Below are 19,726 nucleotides of genomic sequence, written 5' to 3' on the forward strand. Positions count from 1 at the left end.
GTCTGTAGGCTCCCCAAAACAACCACCACCCTGACAACGGGAGGTGCGGGGGAACGGAGGGAAATTCCACGACACATTTCCGCGGAAAACTCGGGTTACGGGGCTTCCCCGGGCCGGACTGGCCTGGAGAGTCCCCCCCAGCTCCCCTGCCGGCCCCGAAGGGCAGCCGTGGGCAGAGCCCGCGCGCAGCAGCCGCAGCAGCAGCCCAGAGACAAAGGCGCATATGCTTCGACCCCACCGCGGCGCGGGCCCCGCGGCATCGCCGCTTTAAGCCGCAGCTCCTGCGGCGGTGGGGGAGGAGGGAGGAGCCCGGCTACGCGAGGACGTCACGGCACCGCCCCCCAACCCCCGCCTCCTCGCTATATAAGGCGCTCGGCGGCGCCGGCGCTCAGAAGCCTACAATCGACGGGGTCTCGTTCTCGGGGCAGGCTAGCGGCGTCTGCGCTTGCGCAATGTCCCGGCCCTTCTGTCCGCGGCGCTGAGCCAGCCGGGACGGACATGCGCGGGACGGAGGTTGGCGGCCGTGCGGCGGCGGCGGCGGCGGCGGCGGCGGCGGTGGCCGCCGCGGCTCCGCTGAGGTGAGGGGGCCCTCGAGCTGAAGTCGGGGCTGGAGGGCGGCGGCGGCGGCGGCGCTGCGAGGGCGGCCCCGCTTCTCAGCCCCGGGAAGGAGGAGGGACGCGGGGCCTGGCGGCGGTGACTTCCCTCCAGATGTGCGGGGGGGGTCCTCCATCCAGATGTGCGAGATGAAAGAGGCGCGGGGCCCCTCCCGCGCTGGGGGCAGGGGCGCGGGCGCGGGGCGCGTGGGGGAGCCGGCGCCGCCGAGGCTGCGGAGCCCGGTGCGCCTTCCCCGGCCGGCTCTCCTTTCATTCCATTGACTATTGTTCTCGTGCAGCCCGTGCAGCCTTGCACTGCCCTGCACCGGCACACCCCGACCCCGCGGCTGCCCGAGGTGGGGGAGCGACCCCGGGGGCCGCGCAGCCCAGCCCCCGCTCGCTTTACCGGCGGGGAATCGGAGGACCCCCCGAACCCCCTGACCGCGCTCCTTCCTCTGCACCAGCCCGGAGGTGGTGCGTGATGGGAGACAGGAATACAGCAAATCCTGTCTCCTGCCTTCTTTAGGTCTCCTCCGTCAGTGATTAGCGGGCTGAGGGTTCTGGTCGGGGTATTTTTTTCCTTTTGAGTCAGAACTGTTTTATTTATAGCATTAGACACTGTTAAAATGCCTTATAGCCCATAAATCCTACCTTAAAAGCTTTGGTGGGAGGCTGCTAGGAGGCATTTGGTAATTGCCTGCGCATGATTGCTCCTGATCGGATTCGAGATCAGCTTCAGGAATCTCTGCTCACGTTTCCTGTACTTAGGAGTCTGTGATTTTTTTTTTTTTACCCTGATGGTACATTCTATACTATTTTAGTGTCTCTGTTTCATTCTTTTCTGTAGAGGTGCCTAACTGTTTCCCTGGCCTTGTGATTCAAAAGGAATAGAGTTAGGGAGCTCTTACAAGGTGGACGATTAATTTATCTGTCGATTGTGTATTTGCGGTGTTTATATAGAAAACAATGTCTTGAGGTCCATAGCTCTGTACAAATTAAACGACTACTATGATTGGTGCTTGCTAAGTCTTTATTAGTATTTCATCATTGCTTGAAAGAAACAAGTCTCTTACTTGATAACATATGAATAGATTGTTAGTCATAAACTTGAGTGTAGTCAGAAAAGAGACTGTAGCTTTAAAGGAGGTGTGTTGGTGACTTTAGGTACACCTGTAACACAGGTAGGGCAGGACTGGTTTCTAGGCAACTGTCAGGGGTGAAGAAAGGTGAGGTTAAAATTCTTTTTTTTTTCTTCTCTCTCACTTCAGGAGAGCAAGTAACTAGTTAGCTTTAAGTTTTGGTAATTCTGCCATAAGAAAGTAGTCAGCATAAGTATTTTTGTAGTCTGGAAGCCCTCATCCAACCAAACTCGTTGGTACTTTTCTTTTATTGCCTTTCTGTTTACATTTCTGTGATAATGCAATTTTAGGTAGAAATTACTCTTAAGCAGGACGTGCACGTTGCCCTCCCTGAAGCTAGAATGCCATTTTTCAGCTACAACTACCAGATCTGGCAGGAGACCAAAGCCAGAGGATCTGGCTGAGTTTAACATGCCGACTCTCGTTTGGTTACCAGTGTGCTACTAACCCAAGATCATTCCTAGATAATAGCAAATTTGAACACAAACGAATGCAGCCTTTATCATGTGTCTTTGACATTAGTATTCAGTACCCATCATTCAGCTCAATTCATGCATGCATTTATTTTTAATTGTGTCCAAGAGGAAGGGATTGGAGGTGTTGGACCAACAAATTATATAATTTATCAGATCTTCTGGATGGTAAACTCCCCGAGGCCCAGGACTATGTCTTGGTCTTTTGAGTCCTGCACAGTGCCCTCAAAGTAGAAACTTAATATTTTTTTTAATAAAATTGTCCATGAGACAAGCCCTAGTACAGTCTCAGAAGAGAAAGGGAGGGTACCTGACTGACCCCAAGACAAATACATATCCGTTTTTGATGAGCTAGTCTTAAGAGATTTCTGACCCTTCTTCAGTGTTTGAACAGGGTAGGTAAAAATGACTGGCTTTGGCCAGCATGGTTTCTGATCACAGAAAAGTATGGATTACTTGAATGAAAGCAAGTCATACCATAGAAAACTTTTGTCTCAACACTGGTGACTTTTGTGTGAAAATGCTATTATTATTTCAGAGAAGTTAAACTGGGCTGGTGCTTCCTTTCAGCTTTAAAGGTGAAATTAACATGCTTGAAATGGACTTGATTGTCTGCATGCTGGCAGGTTGCTTTAGAGGGTGAACCTGAACAGAGGGGTGGAAAGGTGGTGCCAAGGGTAATTCCAGGAATTGGAATGTCATCAGCTTAGTATCTACACCAAGGAAACAACACTTCTGTTAATCCAAATCATTTGGAAGGATGCTCCCCGGTCGGAATTAGTCGAACACACTTCGGCAGGGAGGTTTGGCAGGCTTTCACAAAAGCTAATGAATGACTGACTCCCTACATAAACACAGTCTCCTTGTGTTCTTCTGGCATTATTCACATAACATAAATATAGGCTTTTAGCAGCAGGTCAAACAGGTGACTTCAGGGTCCTGAATGTAAGTTATTGGCCTAGTCAGATTGGACCTAGAGGCATTATGAAACAGTGGGAAGTATGCTGGATTGGGACAGAGGACCTGGGTTTGAATCCCAGTTCTGCCTTAGTTTCCTTGTCTTTAAAATGTCTGGGTTGAACTCTGTGGCCAGCTCTAGATCTATGATCCTGTGATTACAGGGGGAAATCTAAATATGGGCAGCATAGCAGATTTCAAGAGGAAAGAGTACAAAAAGAAAGATTAAGATTTGGGGGCAGTCATAACTGAAATAGCTCTAGTGGTATGGATTAGAGTGAAAACAGGTTAGTAAAGTTTGAGGTTGGGGTTTTTTTGTTTGTTTTTGGTCATGGTCAGTTTTTGTTGTCATCATTTCTCATGGATTTTGGCCAGAGGACCACAAAGCTGATCTAAATCAGAGGGGTTGAATTTGGTATCAGTGGAGAGATGCCATGGAGCAAGTAAGATATAGAGCAAAATTCATGTAGAAATAGAACTTAGGAACAATAGTCACAGAAAGGGTTTTATTATGTCTTCAGCATGTCAGTCTGAAGGAAAGAGAAGGGAAGAAATGTTTATATAGTACCTGCCATGTGCCAGGCACTGTGCTGAGCACTGTACAATTATCTGGTTTGATCCTCACAACCACCCTGGGAAGGGGGTGCTGTTATCCTCATTTTACAGATGAGGAAACTGAGGCAAACAGGGGGAAGTGACTTGCCCAGGATCACACAGCTAGTAAGGGTCTGAGGCTAGATTTGAACTTGGGTCTTCCTGACTTGGGGCAGCCAGATGGCACAGTGGAAGAGCCTCCAGTATCTTTCCGAGGAAAACCCCAAAGAGTCAGACACAACTGAAATGACCAGACAACAGCTTCCTTACTCCAGCCCCAATACTCAGTTCTCTGCCCTCTCAATGTATTGGTTACATCACAGATCATTCCAAACAGATTTGTCTCCTTGCTTTCTAAGAGCTTAGGGTCTGAAACAAACATTACTGTGGGACTGAATGCTTCTACATTGTTCGAGGGTCTCAGCCAGTCATCAAGTAACCTTCCTCTAACTCCCTTTCACCATCTACAAGAAGAGCGTTATAAGGATAAATGATGACCCAGATCCTTAGAAGAAAGAAGGTACTTTTTATAAACATAAGGCCTGCATTGCAGTGGAAAAAACACGGCCTGGAGAGGCAGGAAAGCTGGATTTGGTAGCTATTCTGCTACCACCTGGGGTGTTTGTGAATGTCAAATGAAAAAAATGCAGCTGGCCTTGGTTTGGGCACCTTCTTCTTCTTTGGATTTTGGTCTTTGGAGGTTTTACTGAAGTAAATTATGAGAAGTCAAGCAGATTTCTGGCTCCCTTGTAGGGCTGGTGGCTCTAATAACTTTGGGGGGGGGGGTCCATGGAACAGAGGAAATCTAAACCCCTTCCCATTTGTGGGTTTCTACTAGGCCTTGCAGTTTGTTTGTCTAACACTTTCACACTGACAGTTCTAGAACATGGAGCATGCCAGGGCACCTATTAAATACCATTAGTCCAAAGCTGCTGGAGTGGAATGGCTTGGTATGAGAGCTCTACTAAGTGGTCTTGCCCTGCAGTGACCTTCACATCCACAGGTCACTAAATTCTTTTGCCATAAAAATGTGTGCAGAGGAAATTATCTCACACACACACACACACTCACACTGCTTTAGACTGTGCAGTGCTACACTTGATTTAGATCAGTGTGAACACGTGTTAGCATTTCTTTGAACTTTATGCACTTAGATGCATCTTCTAAAATCACTTTGGTAGTGGGAGAAGTCCAAAGACGAACAGTTGTCAGTTTTTAAAATTTCCATTTCTCCCCTGTGACTGTAAGCTGAATTGAATCTATAAAGCATGGCATGGTAGAGAGAGGGCTGGCCTTGGAGACAGGAAGACCAAGATTCAGATGCCAGCTGAGTGGCCCTGGCCCAGGGGACAGTCATGCCATGGATGGACAAAATTACAACCTATCTAGCACATGCCTGCCCATGGGGAGGGGGCGTCGGGGGTCTAATCCTTCCACAGATTTGGCCCGATGTGTTTTCCTTAACTCATCAGGAGCTTTATATCCGTTTTCTCCACCATGGGGTGGGCAACAGTAGATCACGCAGACAGTCTGAGCAGGCATCCGTTGCTCTCCCTAATGACTATACTAGCTCATTCTTTTTTTTTCTCTTGGCTTTTTTTTTTGGCGGGGGGATTGTATCATACTCAGTTTCAGATATTTGCCTCTCTCCTCCCCCAGTGATCCATCATCCCATGAAAGCCATCGGGCAAAGCTAGCCGGCACATCACTGGTCACACAGGTCTCCAATATCCTGCACCCATGTCCACGTACTTCCTTGCTTGCACTGTGTTGATTGGCCCTTGCTCATGGCACAGGCACCTTGCCTTTGCCCTTTGGGGGCACTCTCAATTCCTGCTTCATCAGAGACTCTAGTATTCCATGACTTGCAGCCAGACTTATGGCCTCACCGGAAGAATACTGGTGGTAGAAAGGTGAGCCTTCGTCTCAGGGCGAAGCTTGGGGTCCTTCAAAAGGACTTGGCAGAACGTAGATCCACACTGTGCAGTAGAGTTAGAATGAAATCCTTTGGGTACGCCCTGGGTTCAGGGTGAGCCTGGCTTGTGCCAAGTGCCCCAGATGGAAGGACTTTGATACATCCGGCAGAACTGGAGAAGAACCATGTTTGAAGTTCTTTTAATTAAAGTGTAGATTTGGCATGTAAGGAGATCCTTTTTAGTGGATGCAGAAACCAAAACCTTCTGACCATACTAAAGCTCGAGGGACCAAGAGAAATTAAGCACATTCCAAGTGTTGCTCAAGTCAGTTTTGTATTGCTAAGTTAAAAATCCTTTTTTTTTGCCATTAAAGTTGTGCCTTATGTTGCAGAAATAGTTTTCTTATGAGTTCTTGCCATCCTTTCCTCTCTCTCTCTCTTTCTCCCTCTCTCTTTCTTTCTCCCTCCCTCCCCCTCTCTCCTTCTCTTTCTCTCTTTTCTCTCTCTCACACTAGTGGGTTTCAGTGACTTGCCCAGGGTCACACAGCTAGTAAGTGTCAGAGGCTGGACTTGAACTTAGATCCTTCTGAATCCAGGGCAGCTGCTCTATCCACTGCACACCTATCTGCTCCCATCCTTTCTTCTCAGTAAATGTAAAGTCTCTTTTCAGAGGACCAGCTCTCCGGCGACTTTAAATTCCAAAGAGTACAATCACTGGTAGGTCTTAACGAAGATTGAAGGGTCTTGCAGAGCTCAGATAACGAGCCCCTTGCCTCCCCTTCCTTCCACTCCAAGGACCTTTTACAAAACTGCAAAGCAGAGGAGTCCAGGAATCTGCTTTGGTATTCATAGCTAAGAAATCACAGAACCTAGAATAGCAGTTGAGTGGTTTTGTATCAGTAATCGATAAATGAAATTAAAATTAAGGTTAAATAATCAATGTCTTGGCAATGGGTGAGAGATTGATTGGTAAATCTGTAACATACTGGTATAATCTATAAGATAATTCCAAAGAATTTCTCATGTTAACATGCAGGTCCATCCCCATTGGGTCATTCATAACAGCCCATGCCCTTTCCTGCACCTGTTCATTTTATGCTGACTTACTTTAAGGGGCCACTGTGTACAAAATACTGTGCTAGACTGGAGCTGGATAAGATAAAAATGATAAAGCCCAGTCCCCTGCCCACAAGGAGTTTACAATCTAGTGATTAAATAGGTTTTAAAAGGCCTCTCTGCTGTGAATAAAAGGAAAGCTAATGCAGCAGCCAGATCTCATTCTGTATTTCTGTTCTTTGGAAGTCCAGTCATTTGGCTGGCCTAACGTATGGGTAGAGTGACTACAGAGGGCTATAGAATGTAAAACTATTACCTAATGGTTTGATTAGGGTGGTCAAACTGAGGGATTTTGGGGTTTGTTTTTTTTTCTTGAAGAAAAAAATCTAATAATATAATAGTCACCATTCATATGGTACTTTGAAGTTTTCCAAACTCTTTGTATGTATTCTTCTTTAAGCTTTAACAGTTTTGTGAGGTGTGGGTACTCAGGTGTTATTTATCCCCCTGTTACAGATGAAGATGCAAGCTAGAGAAGTTAAGTAACTTCTTCATCCATAGATGTGCTAGTTAGTGACAGATTTCAACCCAAGTCTTCCTGACCAACACTGAATCTAGAACACTTCTCCAAACAAAGTGCCTCTAAATTTCCAAGTTTAAATCTCTCAGAATGATCACAGAAACCTTGATTTGATGGTTAACAGCATCAGACTTAGGATTTTAGGTTTTGCTTAATTCTGCTTCTAAGTGCTTGCACTGATGCAGCCTCTTGTCCTAGGTTTGGCCTTCTTTCTTTGCCTCATTTTTTTCCATCTGTAAACTTGGGACAGCACTGTACAGTAACCCTTCAAAACCTGAAGAAAAGTAGCTTCATGACTGCACAAGTGTAAATTATCACAAGTTCAGACTTCCTGATCTTTGTACCACCATCAGATGTAAAGATTATTGTGTATTTTAGGCATTTGTGATTTCATCTGTCTGGGTCAAGAGTCGGGAACCTGCAGCCTCGAGGCCCCGGGTGGTCCCTGAAGGGCTGAACTTCGAGGACTTAGAGGGCCACATGGGGCCTTCAGGCGGAAAGATCCCCACCCAGGATCTGGGTGCTTCTTGCTTGGACAGATCCAGATTCCTGTAGGCCTTCCTGAGATGGCCTTCACGAGTTGCTGTGGAGCCTAAAGAATTTTGCTGAGGCTGATCCTTGACTCATAGATGTGCTTGCTGCCCATCACCGGTCTTCTTAAAACCTTCCAGCCAGAAGGTGGGCTTCCCTGGCAAATCTTCCACCCCAGGGTACAGCATCGGAAGACTGGGCTTTAAATCCTGTATAATGCAGACAGACTGAGGCATTTCAAGCTGACTATTGTGGAGGAGACTTCTTCAGTGACTTAGCTATTCCATGTATTGTTCCCTCAGTGGTCCTAGTAGTAGCCTCCTTGAAACCAAGGTTCTTAACCCTTTTTGTGCTCTGGACCCCTTGGGCAGTGTCTGGGGAGGCCTGTAGATCCTTCTTAGAATCGTTTTTAAATACATTGAGTAAAATACAGAGGATTTCAAAGGAAACCAATTACTTGGAAATACAGTTGTCAAAATATTTTTAAAAACCAAGTTTATGGACTCCAGGTTAAAAACCCTTATATTAAAAGAAAATCTCAATAGGAGCCTAAAGTCAGAGCTTTTGATTTCAGTAAGCCAAGTTCTGATTAGAACAGATGTGGTATGGTCAAAGAGCCCTCGTTTGGGCGTCAGACCAGCTCTTGAGTCCTGACTGTAGCTCACTAGCCAGTGTGACCATCAGCATGTCCTAACCCCCCTGAGCCTCAGTCTCTTCATCTGCAGAATGAGAAGCGTAATCGCTCTACCTACGTTACTTGGATATTACGAAGGAAATGTTTTACAAATTGTAGGTATTGAGTATCATTTCTTAGATAAAAAAACCCCTAAACTCTTGAACTGTACCGAGAGGCCTTCAATCCAGTAATAGTTGTTTTTAGAGGTCAAATATGAATCACGAGTACTGGTCATGTCTGGGGTCTCCTAAAATTGAGCCTCTTAGGGTCAGAAACCGTGGAATTTGTCGTGTCCAAAGCCACTTCAGTTCTTTCCTATAGGAGCTCCTTCCATTCTCCAAGGTGTAGCCGTGATACTTTAAGTATGGTATGTAATCTCATAGCTAGGGAAGTAGTTTTTGTAGAGAAATGTTTGAAAAGTCTGAGGAGACCATTTTTCACTCTGAATAAACAGAAATCAGGTTCTAAAACCAGATTGAAAAAAGGAAATTACGTCACACTTTCAAATAAGGAAGCACCAAGCAGAAGTGGGTGAGTTGTAGGACAAAAATGTGCCCCTCCCCCTCCCAATTGCTTCTGAGATTCATTAATGAGATCAGGTGGCCAGGTGAGCAAATCTAGGTTAATGTCTTAAAGTAATGTCAGTTCCTTCTTCACTAAGGGCTTTTCTAAACACTATAAACTTAAAACTAGATCCTTCTCAAGTGGGTACATAGTATTAGGCTTAAGTTTGTTGTTGTTTTTCTAATGTAAAATTACTTGAAGGGGACAGCTCGATATAATGAAGAGAACATTGTATTTAGAGCCAGAATAAGTGGGACTGGATCCCTGCTCTGCTACTTACTACAGTCCCTTACAGAAGCCAGACTTCACTTTCCTCATCTGTGAAATGGGAGACTGATTAGATCAGCACCGGGCAGTCTTCCAGGGCAGTCTTCCAGCTCAAGATCGGAAGTTAAAAATCCATGGATTTTGACCCCCGACTCCCTCTCCTGCCTTGGGGTAGGGGTCATTCTACCTCTTTCTCGACCTCTCCTTTGCTAATAGTCTTACTCCAAGAATACACACCGTCTACCACCTTTGTCAATTGAAACTTCTTCCTTAGCATATCTTAATTTTGGAAATGACTTGATTTTTACATGATTTTCATTTCTCTCTCTATTCCTTACCCATCTTTGGCCTCAGGGCCACCCCCATAACCAAGAACGGCAGGTAGACCACAAGCCAGGTTCCCCAGAACTACACTGTAGCCTTTCCCCCCCTTTTTCCCTTGTGGGAATTGTTTTTCCTAGATCTGCTTGCTTCCCTTTGTATCTGTTCCAGTAGGTCTTCCCAGGCTTCTTCATTCATGCCGTTCATTGTTTCTTACAGCACAGATTCCATTGCTTTCATGAACTTGGATTTGTAGCTACTCCCCAGATGCTGGCCTGGGCCTTCCAACCTGAGGGCCCTTGAGCTGACCCCTCCCTGAAGCTTTCTCCTGCGGTATCCCTGGTGGAAGAGAATACTTGGATTTCCCCTGGGCACTAATCCCCTCATTTGCATTGCAGTTTTGAGTCTCCACAGCCTACAGATTAGATTGTAAACTTCTTTAAAGCCGGGGTGGTATTTTATTCATCTTTGTTTCAATCCCCCATGTTTAGCTACATCTTTTGCCTATCCTAGTGGCTTAATAGATGTTTGAATTGATAAAATGAAGGCCCTTTGTAAATTGTAAAGCATTCATAGTAATTCCTTTTACATTTATCATTACTAGGAAGCAAAAGATTAGGGAAGCCTGAAATTCATTTAGCCGGAAATGACCTTTGTAGTACCTTCTAATTTCTCCAAATAAACTAGGATGTAGCACTGGAAATGGTAGATTCTAAGCCAGGGTTGCCTCTTTAGGTCATTGTATTTTGACTCAGTCTACAAAAATATTCCATTTTAGAATCTGGAAAATCACCTCAAATATAGAATTAGTAGAATTAGCAGGATAACACTCAAATTCAACACTCCCTGGAATTGCTGCTCAGCCTTATCTTTTCTGATGCCAGTCATTAACATCAATTTAAAACCAGTCCTTTTCCATCCAGACCTTCTCTGGGTTCCATCAACATGTGGGTCTAAACCGGTGAGCCTTAGTCTAGTAATTATTTTTAAAAGAGGCAAGAATGGGAAGCACATTTTCTTTTAATTTGGCCGTAATTATATGGCGCTTTCTCGTGTAGGCCTTTTTGATCATGTGATGATGGCAGAGTATGGTGTGGTGGAAGCGGCTCCGGGCTTGGCCGTGGTGCCATCAGATGCCTGTGTATGACCAGGGGTGAGGCCCTTGACCTCTCAGGAGCCCCTTTCAGCTGCCTATGAATTACAATACTGAGACAGCATGACCTCGGGATCTGCTGGGTTTTTGACTGCTGCTTGGTAAATTAGTTTTTGTGGCCTGGATTATTTGGACCTGGGCCTAGATTGTGCTGCCCAGCGCTTCTTAATCTAATCGTATTTTTGTCATTTCATAGCAGTAGAAAAGGTACACCTTGTATTTTCAGGTGTTAATTTCTCTGCAGAGATTTTTTTTTTCTTAATAATCTTTGCTTTCCAATGAATTCTAAACCAGAACTGAATTTGAAACGGAACCATTCAGGAGCCCACTTTGGTGAATATTAATTAGACAAACTGAGGTCGGTTCTTTACTAAACTCGAGGTTTCACCTTGTTGATGTTGAACATTAGAATATAAAATTTAGTGGGAGGGGTGGTGGCTCATCTTCCTTAAGGTTTCCTGGCTGGCGTAGGGGAAAGAGCGCTCACTGCTGGGAAGACTTGAATTTGCATCCCAGACCTCCTCCTGAGCGACCTGGAAGTCCCTTAACTTCCCTGAGCCTTGGGGTCTGCGCCTGTCAAACAAGGGCTTTGGATCAGCTGGTCTCTGAGATCTTATCCATCTGTTTCATGCTATGATATATTTATTCAGTTTCTCCTACATGCTAGGTGCCGTAGAGAGATTTTTTTTTTTAACGTGAGGTATGGCCCTGACCCTGGGGAGCTTATAATCTACGATGAACACAAATTAAATTGTTTGTTTCTTCACATGTGGCACATTGCCCTTTTGAATCCACAATCCAAGGCTATTTTCCATTTGGGGAGAACATGCAATGATATTGCCTTCCTCACGTCTGCCATTCAAGCAAGTAGGAAGTTCGGACAGTTTCATAACACGGCCCATTCACAATTCCCCATTGAAATTTAGAGGCAGGTCAACCTTCTATGAATACACAAAGGCACTATTGTGGTTAGGAAGGAGCTGGCTCAGTGAATACAATTCTTTTATATATATAAAAAAATTTTTCCTTCAGAAAGCTAACAAGTAGGTGATGGAAACAATGATTGAAAAATAACTTTTCCTAGAATGTGTAAATAGTTTTAAGTGTCCATTGAAATGTAAGCCTAAAATTCCAAGGCAGTTTCAGAACAGGGAATAGTTACACAATCATTCTGTTGAAAGCTAAGATTTAGATGGCACGGAGGCTGACCCAGTAATTACGAGGAGTGCTTGTTGGCGGCCATACAGGTGGGGGTTGGGCCTCCTCCAATGGCCTGGGGCTTTTTCCTGTAATCTGAATGAGTGATCTTCATACGGGTGCTTTCAAACTACTTAAATACCATATTCTCCTTCCTATCTTGCCTTTCATTTTTATATTACCACAGATACTTTCCCTATGGTCTCACCAGTGCTTGTAGTATGCTTAGAAAAACCAGCATATGTCTACTTAGGACCAGTGTGCTGACAGCTGGTCTGAAGACAGGCAAACTAGTCCCCCTCCCCCCTTTCTCCAGCCTCATTTGACTCAAGAAATAGTAAATGAAGAGAAAACACATTTGCTCAGGATCCACAAGCAAGTATTAATACACATACCTAGGCCAGCTGAATTCCGGGGTAGTTTTACTTTAAACAAGTGGTATTTGTTGGGCACTGAAATGGGGGAGGAAATACAGGCCTCATTCTGAAATGGGTCTCCAGCATGCCGCTCAGATTATTACCTTGTATAGCAGTGAGCTCACAGGAATCTGGCTTTGGAAGAGGAACGCTGATGTTGCATCGTGGTCTTGTGTTTAAAGAGAGCGAGACGCTCTTTGCTAGGTCATCACTGATTTCTTTTGACCTGTTCCAGTCTGTGACCCATAGAACGCCAATACACGTGCAGTCTTTCTGACATGAAATAAGCATGTGAGAGCATTTTTAAGGCCTTTAGGTGAAATAATTAGATGTTAGGTGCTCAGTAAAGTTTGTGCTTGATAATGAGATGGACGTTAGGTTTCTTCCCGAAGGGATAATCCACCTTCCAGGTAACTGGGGAACTTTGAACAAATGACTTGGGGAGTGGGGAGCCATGGGAGGATAGGGCAAATTTGAAAGGGCTGAGTGGGACCCCAGAGTTAGTAAAGGGGCAGCCTTAAGTTTGGAACCCCCTGGATTAGGCAAAATTTACTTACATCCTGTGTAACTCATGCCTTAGAGCTAGGCAAGGCCTGAATTCTCCAGCATTCCACCAAGGAGAATGTGGAGAATGTACTTTTACATCTGTGTGCTTTTATTTTTTAAAGTGGGGGAGGGAAGCAAGGAGTAGGTCACAGAATAGTATAGCTCTTCTAAAGCCAGTAAACCTGCAGAACTTGATTTTCACAGGATCCTGGAAATGAGACGGTCTGCAGAAATAGCCACTGGTGTCTTAAGGAAAGGGCCAGCTGGGTGACACAGTGCATAGAGCCCCAGGCCTGGAGTCGGGAAAGCTCTTCTTTCTGAGTTTAAATCCAGCCTCAGACGCTTACTAGCTGTGTGTGAGCCTGGGCAAGCCACTTCATCCTGTTTGCCTCAGTTTCCTCATCTGTAAAATGAGCTGGAGAAGCAAATGGCAAACTGCTCCAGTATCTTTGCCAAGAAAACCCCAAGTGGGTTCATGGAGAGTCAGACCTAACTGAACAACAGCAGTCTTAAGTAAGGAAATCCCTGGATAGCTTACCTCTCTCCCTGTCCCATGGCCCAAACAAATATTGAGTCAAAACCAGTGCTCTTGTATAGGTTGCCCTGGTGCCATGCCTTGTAATCAGTCATATGTCTTTAATTCAGACTTTAAGTCTTAGTGATAGATCTGTGCTGGAGAGGAGTTTCAGGAGCCAGGGAGTTCAGCGCAACAGGGGGGAAGCTGAGGGCCACAAAGGTTGTGGGACTTGCACAGGGTCACGCAGCTACAAGTGTTGGGGCATCTGGATGAAGGCCCTGCTGACCAGTGCCCGTCTTGATGATGTTGAGGTGAAAGACTTTTTCCAGAGGGCCTTTCCCTGGAGGGGAGGAGAAGGGCAGGATGGACTGGAAGGAAAAAGTCCATCAGCAGAGGGGGGCTGATCTACCAGGTCTGCTTTTGTTGGCACCACCTCCCTTCCCCTGTTTCTCTCCCCCTCTGCTGAAATATTTCAAGCCTCCGCCTGGGGTCTACCAACATGGTCTTTACTACCCCTCACTCCAGTAACTTTGATTGTGACGTCAGTCCTGAGGAGTACTTCTCATCTGGGATTTCTTGGGCATTTAGCTAATCACTCTGTCCCTGAATGAATAAATATTTTCCCCTGAAAAATTCAGAAGCCCCATAAACAGGCGCTATTTCAATGGGGATTGCTTCGTTTCTGCTATTCCTTTCCTCACTTCTCTTTCTTCTCCAAGGGAATGAAAGCTGCTGGCTGACTGAAGACCCCTGAGGTGCAAAAGCGTCGGCATTGAGAGTAAGGCACGATGTCATCAGCAGGAGTTGCTGCTCAGGAAATCAGAGTCCCATTAAAGACTGGATTTCTGCGGAATGGCCAAGCCATGGGAAGCCTGAAGACCTGTTGGGGAAGCCGCAAAGGGTTTGAGAAGTAAGTAAGTGGGGAGAGAGCTCCCTCCTAATCTGCCTTGTACCTGCAAGGCCTGCCTGATCTGAGCTCCACCTTGGCATTGTTTTGTTTAAAAGAGACATGAGTGCTCCAACTGCTTTTTTGTGACTAATTGAGACATGTTTTTCTTTTTAGCAACTTTTTAAATATTGACCCAATAACCATGGCCTACAACCTGAATTCTACCACCCAGCAGCACCTGACAACCTTTGGTATGTATCTCTCCTGATAGTTGGAGTCAAGTGGAATTAAGCATTTGGGGGTGGGGGTGAGGAGTGTTTTGTCCTGTGGCCTCATGTAAAAAAAATGAGGAAGTCTGAAACATTTGAAACAGTCGTCTGACCTCTAGTGGCAACAGCTGGGTGGAAATAGAGATGGCTTTTTCCCTTAAGAAATGAGGAAAATATTTATTAAACGCTCACTACAGATCACCAGGGGGAAGAATTAGAAGTCAAGACGATCCTTGATCTCCCAGGAGCTCACATTCCAGTTAAGGGGACCCACCATCTTGGGCAGGCTGCAGCCACTGATTTTATTAACCTGAGTCTGAAGCGTGGGCTTATTAGAGTCAGGAATTCAGTTCCAATCCCAGCGATGATGCTGCCCTACCTGGAAGAAGCCTGGATGAGCTTCCTTATCTCTCCCATGGGAACGGTGCTGGCCTGAGTCACCGCCATGTTTGAGAGCTAAAGATTCAGGAGGGTTAAGTCTGTTCTGCCAGTAAGAGATGGGTATAGAGTCCACTTAGTGTGAACATCCTGGTCTGCAGATTTTGTCAAGAGCTGCTTATCGGGCCAAGCCCAGGGATCCCTGTCATAGTCCTTAGGCTGGAGCGGCCAAGTCCTCTCCTTATCTCCCTCATGCCCCGCGTGCCTTGTGCTGTCACCCGCCTGAAATGGCGAGGCGGTGCTGTGTGGTGTTCATATAAATTATATGCTGCTCATCTTCTGCGAATTGTGCACACGTCACACCGTTTGCCTGAGATGTGTGGGTGTGCACTGTGCTCATGTCCAAAAGGAGATAGAGAAGATAATTTGTTCTTTGAACCAGTTCATGCACATGAACAATCTTCTGTTCTCTAATTACACCCATCGTTGACTGAGTGTTCTCAGGGTTACACCAGGAAAGTATTTCACTAATAGAGGTGTTTGGTTAGGCAGAGAGCTACCCAAGGTGGAGATAGCTGAGGCTCCACCACACACAGTGGGAAAACGAGATCTCGTATTAACGTCTCCTGTTTATTCTAGGGCACATTTCAAAACCTGTCCCAGTGAATGGCCATTGCTTCGCCGAAAACTGTTTCCGGACTCCCTCTCAGATGAAGTCGGGCTTGCCGCCTCTCATTATTTCCCCCAGTGAACACTTTGGAAAGAGTGAAGAGGACCATGTTGCGTGTGGTGTTAAGAAACTCTCTGTGAATGGGGTCTGTGCTGCTTCCAGGAGTCCCCCTCTCACACCCGTAAAAAACGGGCCTTCCCTATTCTCCTCGGTGACTTCTGGGGAGCGGGGTTCCAGGCCCCTTCCCCCCCTGCCTATCTCTGAGGACTTTTCTCCAGATGACACAGACTGTGAGGTGGAATTTATAACGAGCTCAGACACAGACTTCCTCTTAGAAGACTGTTCGCTTTCTGTCTTTAAGTACGGGGTTCCAGGCAGACGAAGCTTCCGTGGGTGTGGGCAGATCAATTACGCATATTTTGATGCCCCAGCTATAGAAGATGGGAGGCCGACATCTGACCAAAACGAAAATGTACAAAACTCAACCCCTCTTCTTCAGCAGTCCCACCGGAAGTTACGAAGGTCCCATTCAGGACCGGCTGGATCCTTTAACAAGCCAGCTCCAAGGCTGGCCAGCCACTTACATCGTGCTTCTCCTAATTCAGATGAAGATAAACCCGAGGTCCCCCCCAGGGTTCCCATACCTCCCAGGCCAGTTAAGCCAGATTACAGAAGGTGGTCAGCAGAAGTTACTTCCAGCACATACAGTGACGAAGACAGGCCTCCCAAAGTGCCTCCGAGAGAACCTTTATCACGGAGTAACTCCCGGACGCCGAGTCCTAAAAGCCTCCCGTCTTACCTCAATGGGGTCATGCCCCCTACACAGAGCTTTGCCCCCGATCCCAAATACGTCAGCAGCAAAGCGTTGCAAAGACAGAACAGTGAAGGGTCTGCTAGCAAGGGTCCTTGCATCCTGCCCATCATTGAAAATGGAAAGAAGGTGAGTTCAACGCATTATTACCTACTACCTGAGAGGCCGCCGTATCTGGACAAATACGAGAAGTTCTTTAGGGAAACAGAAGAAACCAGTGCTGTGAGTGCCCCCGTTCAGCTGCCGTCCAGTGACTGCAGGACAGCTGCAGTGACCGAAAAGCTGGACTCCAGAGCGAAAATGGACCTTGAGGGCCAGGGGAAACGCAAGCATTTATCCTATGTGGTTTCTCCCTAGACTCTGGGAATATCATTCAGCAGTGGCACAGAGCGAGCGCAGTGAGCTCTCTGGGGCAAGCTTAGTGTTGGCGAGTCTGCCGAAGGTCTCGTGGCAAAGTAAACAGCTGAAGTCTCTGCCTTGAAGAGAAGGCGGTAAATCAACTGTAAGGTGTTGTTATGAGAATCCCTCAGTTTTCTTTTGGAGAAAAGTCTTTTTATTCAAGTCTGTATAATTTAAAGATGTGATGTTGGGGGGAGGGGGAACATATCTATATATCTATATATATCTATATATATATCTATATAGGAACTTGTGGTATAACCATAGTTACAGGTTAACCAGTTAGTTACTATCTTAGAGTAATATATATATATATTCAGAGTAATAAAAAAATTCAAGCTGGAGAAATCAGACTGTGCTGCCAGACTGAAAACTGAGCAAGTGAAAGGACAGTATTGTTTCATTCAGAACCACAGAAGGTTTTGTTTTAGTGGCACTGGGGGCTTTGACATTTGATTTCTTTTTCCTCTTTTGAGTTTGACTTCTCCACAAAAACCTGGGCCTACATTAGCAAGAAGCGTGAGCTGGGATGTACTATGCCCATTTCAAAAATCATCCGCAAAGTCTGATTGGCTTCTTTTGGGAAACATTATACTACCTGTATGTATCTCCCACACTTGGAAAAAATGAAGAAAGCAAAATGAGTAGGTAATGGTCACATAGAATTAGACTTCTTTTTTTTTTCTTCATTGTGCCTTCTAAGTTCTTTTTATCCACTAAAACAGCACGTTACAAAAAAAAAAAAAGCCAGTTTCTCTCCCCAAGGCAGAAAGATGCATTAGCCTCTCCCTGATGGAAAGGCACCAAGGTGTTCACACTGTCAATTAATGGCCAATAATGAAACAGTGATTAAGATCCAGACACTCTTCTCATTTTGGGGTGGGTGGGTTTTTGTTTTTGTTTTTTTTTGTTGTTGTTTTTTTTAAACTTCAGACTGTATTAATAACCAGAAGTACAACACAAGCTGGCCTTGTGTTGCTGGTTTCTATTCAGTATTTTCTGGAGGTGGTTTTGCTTTTTTAAGTGAAACGCTTCCACTGACCAACAGCACAGTACGTCTTAATGCAAGAGGTCGAATCATTCTCTTTTTCCACCCTTGACAGTAAAACCCCGAGCAAAAGGTCTGATTCACTGCTTCCGAGTCTGCACGTGTTGCTTGTGTTCGCCTTTCTCTCGTGCTTTCCGTGTATTTCTCCTCTCTGGAGAAGCACAGGAGGAAAGGTGCTCATGGTGTTCTCCTAACAGTAAAAACGAGCTGTTTACAGTTTAAAACTGCTGAATGATATTATTTGAGCTATTTAAAGCTTATTATATTTTAGTACAGACTAAATGAAGGTGAAAACATTCGATAGAAAATGCACTGATTTCTGCATCATGTGTACAGTATTGGACAAAGGATTTTATTCATTTTGTTGCATTATTTTGAATAATATGTCTTTTCATTTTAATAAAGTTATAATATTTATGACACCATTTGTCATGTTTCTTGCTTCTGGGTTATCTGAACTTTCTCATGTAAATTTTGATATATTTTTATGTCCTTGGGGTGACACTGGGAATGTATTCCCTTCTCAGATTAATGGGAAAGAACCTTGGAAGCTACTATGTTGGATTTCTCTTTGATAGTTAACCTGGTGTTGTCAGCAGACACAGCTAACTGGAAACGATTCCCATCTGTGTAAGCTGTTAACAAGGTGAATGTCCAGGAAGGTTTTCTCTAAAGCTTAACACCCAGCAAGGGTCTAAATTTAGTGCCAGGAAAATGGATTGTTACAGATCATTGGGAGATAAGATTTGTCTCTTATAAGGCAGGCACAGAGAAGGCTGATTAGGTCCTAAAACTTCAAAAGAACTTAGTCTGTTGCCCTTTATCCAGAATCACCTGGTACATTATAATATAGTCTTTTTACCTTCTGCAGTCATTGTCTGGTTCTCTCAGTGAAATCCTGCTACTCCCAGCACTTTTCTGTTTTCACTCATTTCTACTTTTAAGTGTAATGTAGGAAGAAACTTTCTCTTTATCCTCTTTATCCAGAGGTTCTTTGACCTGCATCTCTTATATCTATCCATCTTTCTCCTTTTAACCTTCTAAACTTCGTACTTTGGCCAAGATCACTGCCATGTATTCTGTTCCTTTCTTAAGAATTTCAAGGTAGCTTTTATTTGGATACTGACATTTTTTTTTCTTTTTGGTGAGGCAATTGGGGTTAAGTGACTTGCCTACGGTCACACAGTTAGTAGATACTAACATTTCTAAGATGTTGGACACAAATGTTGACAAATAGTGGTAACTGATTGGAAATGGTCAAAGTAGAATTAACAGGCGTTGATTCTGTCTGCCCAGACTAAATGTCAGCAACGGGAGAGAAAAAAAGTATTTGATACCAAAGTTACATGTAGATGTTAGCACTTATTAAGGGCCACATATGTGTTAGGTACTCAAGACCTGGTCTCTGCCCTCAAGAAGCTTACATCTAATGGGTGAAGACAATAATTAAGCTTTGTGGATTAATGAGACAGTGTTCTTTTAAGGATTTGGCATCCCCACCCCGTTGCTGCCCGAGGCTTCATGTCTCTGGGAAATGAGTCATGTGAAGAATGCAAACCAAAAGGCAAAGGGTAGATTGACAACCATCCCCACACCAGAGCATCGTGTTTGTAGGGGTGCTTGTCCCAATGTGGGCTCCGTGCCCTTCTTTCCACTGTTTCCCCATAAGAAGCTTGGCTGGAATGTTTTGTCCCCTCTGGTTTAGAAGTGTTTTTCCAAACACAACCATAAAATTTTCAAAAGGGTCTGTTTTGAGTTGTGTGTGGG

The 19,726-nt window shown here is 45.1% G+C and overlaps 1 protein-coding gene across 1 annotated transcript; it reads left to right on the forward strand.

Moving 5' to 3' along the window:
• The first annotated feature begins 388 nt into the window (after positions 1-388).
• Positions 389-18,379, forward strand: ERRFI1 (ERBB receptor feedback inhibitor 1). Its single transcript, XM_020974728.2, has 4 exons — positions 389-578; positions 14,215-14,405; positions 14,559-14,635; positions 15,671-18,379. The coding sequence occupies exons 2-4, from the start codon at positions 14,284-14,286 to the stop codon at positions 16,867-16,869; spliced, it is 1,398 nt and encodes a 465-aa protein (XP_020830387.1). The 5' UTR covers positions 389-578; positions 14,215-14,283; the 3' UTR covers positions 16,870-18,379.
• Positions 18,380-19,726: the final 1,347 nt, after the last annotated feature.

Source organism: Phascolarctos cinereus, unplaced genomic scaffold (genome assembly GCF_003287225.1).
Source record: "Phascolarctos cinereus isolate Bilbo 61053 unplaced genomic scaffold, phaCin_HiC Scaffold_726;HRSCAF=1367, whole genome shotgun sequence".
Taxonomy (NCBI): Eukaryota; Metazoa; Chordata; class Mammalia; order Diprotodontia; family Phascolarctidae; genus Phascolarctos; species Phascolarctos cinereus.